The sequence below is a fragment of the Triticum aestivum genome, chromosome 4D (assembly GCF_018294505.1).
Source record: "Triticum aestivum cultivar Chinese Spring chromosome 4D, IWGSC CS RefSeq v2.1, whole genome shotgun sequence".
Classification (NCBI taxonomy): domain Eukaryota; kingdom Viridiplantae; phylum Streptophyta; class Magnoliopsida; order Poales; family Poaceae; genus Triticum; species Triticum aestivum.
In genome coordinates, this window is record NC_057805.1 from 16,574,897 (window position 1) to 16,580,896 (window position 6,000).

Sequence of the window (6,000 nt, forward strand, 5' to 3'; positions counted from 1 at the left end):
AGGAAACCAGAGGTGGTATCTTACAATTAGATCGTGTTTCCCTATGCATCTCAATCCTTCTCGGTCAATCTTGTTTTCCTTTTGTGCTCTTTGGGATGGATGAAGTAGGACTATGGACTCCCAACAGAAGAAGCATAAAAGCGTGCTAAGAGAAGAGAGAGGACACATGGAAAGGAACTTATAGGAGTATCCAAATACCATTTGTGTAGCATAGGTCGATCAACATAATAAATATCACTGACATCTCACACATTATCAACATTATCCTCCTCGCCTCCATGTGGTTCACATTGTCGAATTCTTCAATGTCTTTCCTTCCCTCTGTACAAAACGTACTAATCAATAATGAATGTTAAGTGTGAGCTACAGGGGCATAAGTTGGAGACCCGGGTGATCATTGCTTACTTCCATGTGGTTCATAAATAGACACCGTTAGGCATCCGACTACTAATAGGATGCATCCATCAGACTAGTCATACATCGTCGGATTAGGGTAAAGGTGGACGTCTGATGTCTTGGCTAAACCCCGCGTGAGAGGATTCTCCGTTCGCTAATTGCCTGCTTCCAGGCTTGTTTTCTATGTGATATACATAATTTTATGGTTGATTCCAGCTTGTTCACTGACGGTGTCCTGGACTAAGGGGTAACAACCTAGTTGACCCACAGTTCATGGGTCGAGATTATGGCCCACCGGTCTCACAAGGAAGGACTCTGGAAGCCTCGAACCCAGGCGTGATCAAGACAGACACTGCTGAAGTATTGACGTGTAATCCAAGGACAACTTCAATCATCGGCGTGTTTATTCCTAGTTGGCAACCGACCATATATAACCCTATCTACCCTGGTGCCTATATAAATCGTGGGGTTTAGTCCGTAGAGACACAATCACAATCATCTGCCTTAGGGTTAGAACACACCATACGATCTTGACGTAGATCAAGCTTGCACTCGATGCTTCATCATCAATATAATCAAAGCAGGACGTAGGGTTTTACCTCTTCGAGAGAGACCGAACCTGGGTAAACACTGCCTCCTTCGTCTCATGTTACCCACCGATCCGAGATCCCCCGACTCGAGATCAACCCATTTTAGTACAGACATTGGTGCTTTCATTGAGAGGCCCGTTGTGTGATCAAAAGGGATCGATGGAAGCATCGGTTAACAATCAAAACCTTCACGGCGTGGTTTCCACGCCTGAATCTCTTGTTAGCGGACCGCACCTCCTCCATCGAGAGTTGAGGCGTGATAAGCAGGAGTTAACTCCCGAGCTCTGCTCTCTTTCTCCCACTTCGGCCAAAGGTCTCTGTATGGAAGATGACCAATGGCTGAATTACCAGCTAATGGATGACTGAGAAGCCGGTTAGTCAGGAGGAGCCGGAGACTGGGATCTTAAAACCAACTCGGCTGCTCATACTCGAACTCGGCTGGTGTCAACGACCATCTTGGGGCGGCGCGGGCGCGGTGACAACTGAGGAACGCTTGGAAGTGTCGGGATGGGGCGACAATGTGGCGAGCTCGGCAGGGTTCACAATGGCTGCGTCGAATGATGCCGAGGGATGGGATAAGGCATCGGGGCTCGGGGTGGCCGGGGGCCAGAATCAGCCGGCGCGAAGGTGGGATGGGGCAGCGCGTCCATACGACGGTGATTAAGCTTGGCGCCACCGCTTTTGGATTTTTGATGGCGTGTTCAGGAGGACCTAAATATTGTTCTGGGTAGCAAAAAAAAATTCATTCTCATGCAGATTTTTTTTGATTTCCCATGCAATTTTAAATGTATTGCCCCCCAAAAAATAAGTTTTTACATAGGTTTTGGAAGTCTGCTATTAGAGATTTCACATAGGTTTTGGAGTCTGCTATTGGAGATGCTCCGAAGGCACGACGGGGTCAACGAGTTTATCGGGTGATTATCAGTGGGGCCCACCTGAACGTGACTTCAATCCCTCAATTTCGTTCTACTCCTGGTTTGGAAGCACGGCACCAACCCAACCCCCCAATCGAGCACGCCGTCCACTTCCGAGGTCGCGTGCGTGGATAGGGTTTGCTTCGCCGCCGTCCCGCCGACTGCGCCTCCCCGGCCCTCATCGTCGCGCCACCGCCGGGGAGACCAGGCCACCACCAGCCGAGCCACCGATCGATCGATCGACCGAGGCGGTGATGGCGCACCAGATCCCCAAGGTCGCGCACACCCTCGTCGAGATCGCCGAGGTCGCGCGCTACGCCTACGAGCACCGCTCCGGCCACGCTCCGGACCACGACGGCGCCACGGCGCTGGCCGCCGACGGGGAGGAGGCCGCGCGGCTGCGGGCGGAGAACGCCGTCCTCCGCGCCCGCCTCGCGGACGACCTCGCCCTCCTTCGCGAGCTTCAGGGCGCGCCCTTTGTTTCCCAGGAGTGCCCTCCCGACGTGAGCCCCTCGCACCACCGCTTTGACGTCCTCGAAGATTGTTTTTACCTATTTTCGCCACGATGCTGCATGATTAATTGTTACAGACACTTGTTTATCTGATTACAATGAGAAATCAGCTTCACTAGATTCTTCATAACATATATTTTCATACTATATATTTGATGCCGTAGATATTTCTCTAAAGTTGATCAAACCTATATAAGTTTGACTTAGGACAAACCCAGAACTTCAAACATTTTGGAACGGAGGTAGTAGCACCCTAGTTTCGTTGTTAGAAACAACACATATATGTCTGCGATTCGGCATGATTCAGCATCACAATGAGATACAGCATCGTAGTTGTGTGCGGCTTTGAGCCATATCCGTGCAGTGAAGTTACTTCTAAGCATCCTGCTCCATGTTATTAAAGATGGTGTTGGGATAGATTAAGTTTAAGTGTGACAAGAGCTAATCGTTTAATATCTCCATGATATGAACTCAAGATCAATAGTATAAATTTATGGATTAATTATGCTGCAGTGACATGTTATTCAGCTTATAATTAAACGGTTCTTCATGCCGACTGACATCTTTTGGCGATGTGATTTTGCGGTGCAGTTGCATAATCGTCTTGTAGCATCAGTCAACAATGCTGGCTTCCTTGCTCATCTTGAGAAAGTACGAGACGAGCCGCTGCATCAACATACCAAACTATCTATTGGCGGTGTGACAGGTTCATCCTTGCTAAAACCTTCTGAAGTTTGTTGCTGAACTATGCTTTCATAGCATTATAGCAACTGTTTATTACTTCATTCTTTTATATTCTGCAATTATTAATGAATTTAACATCTTTCTGTTTTCTATTTGAATCAAATCAGAGGTGGATATTGGAGATATTCCTTACACTAAAGATGAGGGGAAGACTGGGTCATGGCTCTTGGTTTCCTGTGACACTGCTGGGGGCAATTTGGAGGAAATTAGTGGAATTGATGACGAAAATTATGTGATGGTTAATGAAGATGACATCGTCGATGCTATTGCTACCTTTGTTGCTAGGTGCATTCTTGAAGATCCAAAGTCCAAGGTATTTTATTTCCAAGAGTTGGTACATCCTCTTCGGCACTGCTTCATCATCTAACTGTTTGTTGTTTTTTCTCCAGTCATTATCATCGAAAGAGCTGCAAAAAGGTATGACTATCCTCCATGCTTCTGCCCTTAAAGTTAAAATTTGTTATTTTCTAAATGTTGTTTTGTACTTTTGTTTCTGAAATCATTGCTTTAAAACAGTGATACAAACACATGGGTTGGTTAATTAGGTCTATCTAATTAGCGCTATCATGAGAAAGTTCACCACAATGGAGAAATGCATGCTGACAGAAAAACAAGCCAGAATTTCTAAGATAGGCTGTAGTTTCTCAAGTTCACAATGGAGACCCAGTGCGTTCAACTCTCAATGGTCCTTTTTTTCCACATGTAACTTGCGACATTGTGGAAATTAACAACTCACTGCTATGTCATGAAGACGGGTGTATGCAATTTGCTATTATACTACAATTGTTGCATGTATTATCTTCTAAATTTCCGGAGGATCTCTCCGGTCAGCGCATCATAGAGATGACCAACTATCACATGTGGTCCTATCTTAGAGACTTGGACTGGTTAGCCATTATTTGAAGTATTCCTTACTTCGATTGAGGTTGGATGATAGTTTATTCTGCCCTTGTTCTCCGGCATTCTTTATTTCAGAGTGGAGCGAATGTTTCTCTGACATAAGCTTAATTATACATTAGTGCACATTTGACTTGTATTTTTGTTTGATTTGATATAGATTCTAACTTCTAATTTGTAAGCAGCTGTTGCATCGGCATTGAGCAGCATGACAGACCGGAAGAAATGGATAAGTTTCTGGGAGGCTGGAAAGGTGATTTACATACTGGCAACTTGGGGGATCACAATAGCAGGGTAAAGCTCTCATCCTGTGAAATTTGTATGTCGGTGTTACAACTTACTTACAAGCGAAAACAGAGTCATTTCTGATTGTTATTTTGCGGTTGGATGCAGGCTGTACAGGAGTCGTGCTGTCCTGAAGATGGCAGCCAAAGGAGCTGTCGTCTCCACCAAATTTATCATGAAGGCATTGTGAGGTGCCAAGTGCCGAATAGTGGCATCATGATCACACGCAACGGTCAGCAAGTTGTAAATACAAACTCATCGTGTCAACTGTACATATGTGTTGTGTGATATGATTTATCTGAGAACTATTCGTTGGTCAGATGTGCTGTAACTTCTGAAATGATAACGATTTCTCTCATCGTGTATGAATAATGGGGGCAACTATCTGCTTGTCATGTCTCAAAGTCTCTGGAGTGATATAGGGGGCTCTACTCGGCACGTTTGTTGTATGCCGGAGTGTTCCTGGACTGATTTGGCTTTCCTGGGAACTGCTTTCTCTTAGCTGTTCACTGTATGGCCACCTGACATGAAATTTCAAATACTTCAGATGCTTCATGTGAATTGTACTAGTAGTTTCATACTTCTTATGAATCTTTGCCGAATTTTACACTGAAAATTGAATGTGAAACCGGCATTAGTTCCTGCACGAATGGTGATATGGTGTGTGGCATGTTTGCAAAAAGGTCTCAGCCACTCCTATATGCAAAAAAGATCCTCTCTTTGGACCAGCCACATCCCTTCTCACCTCATCTTAACACACTTCGGATATCCTTTTTGATATATGACCAAACTTTTTTTCAAGTTTGTGAATATGTATCAGTCCATTTTGAATTGGTTGCAAGACACGGACAGTTTTGCCTTCCTTTTGGGGAGGAAGCACGGGCACTTTGAGCTATGCACATGGCACGCCAAAGAACACGACTTTGGCACCTTCAAATATTTTAATGTAATTTTATCCTTCTGTATGAATGTGTTTAGGTTTCGGCCCTTTTGGAAAAAAAGTGGTAAGGGCCCGTTGTTTTTTTCTTTTTTTGAGAAAGAGCACGGGCACACTTTGCTAACAGGTGAAAATTAAAAAAAAAGTGTTAAAAATAATCTTTTTTTTAGTTGAGGTGAAAATTAATCTGGCTTCCTTTTTTGAGGGGTCATTAATCTCGCTTCCAAACGGGCCTTATTAAGGCGATGTGTGAACAACGTTCCTGGGTTGGGCCGATCGGGCCAACCCGACGCAAAGCCTGAGGTCTTGGTCGACCCACCTTCTTCTTCCCCTGTCTCTCCTGTATCCGCTCGCCGTTTACCCAAACCCTTGTCCCCGCGCCGCCACCCCCAAGAACCTCATCAGCTCCGGCCTTTAATCTCCTCTGCGGCGGCAGAGGCATCGAATCCCCCACTCCACATCCTCCAATGGCCACCAAGTCCCAAAAGAAGAAGAAGCTCTCCGCCCCCAACCCCTCTATCGACGCCAAGAAGCCCAAACCTCCGAAACCCGTCGAGGAGCGAGAGACGGCGGTGGCGGCAGCCAAGAAGCCGAAGCCGAAGCCGAAGCCGAAGGAGCAGAAGGAGGGCAAGGAGGTCTCTGCCAAGAAGACGAAGAAGCAGAAGGAGAGCAACGAGATTGACGAGATCTTCGAGGCCACCAAGTCCGACAAGAAGCGCAAGCTG

The 6,000-nt window shown here is 46.0% G+C and overlaps 1 protein-coding gene across 1 annotated transcript; it reads left to right on the forward strand.

The window, feature by feature from the left end:
* The first annotated feature begins 1,953 nt into the window (after window positions 1-1,953).
* On the forward strand, window positions 1,954-4,899 carry LOC123095805 (uncharacterized). The gene is made up of 6 exons (XM_044517371.1): window positions 1,954-2,403; window positions 3,004-3,118; window positions 3,264-3,469; window positions 3,546-3,573; window positions 4,239-4,347; window positions 4,447-4,899. Exons 1-6 carry the CDS (start codon window positions 2,155-2,157, stop codon window positions 4,526-4,528), a joined length of 789 nt encoding a protein of 262 aa, XP_044373306.1. The 5' UTR covers window positions 1,954-2,154; the 3' UTR covers window positions 4,529-4,899.
* Window positions 4,900-6,000: the final 1,101 nt, after the last annotated feature.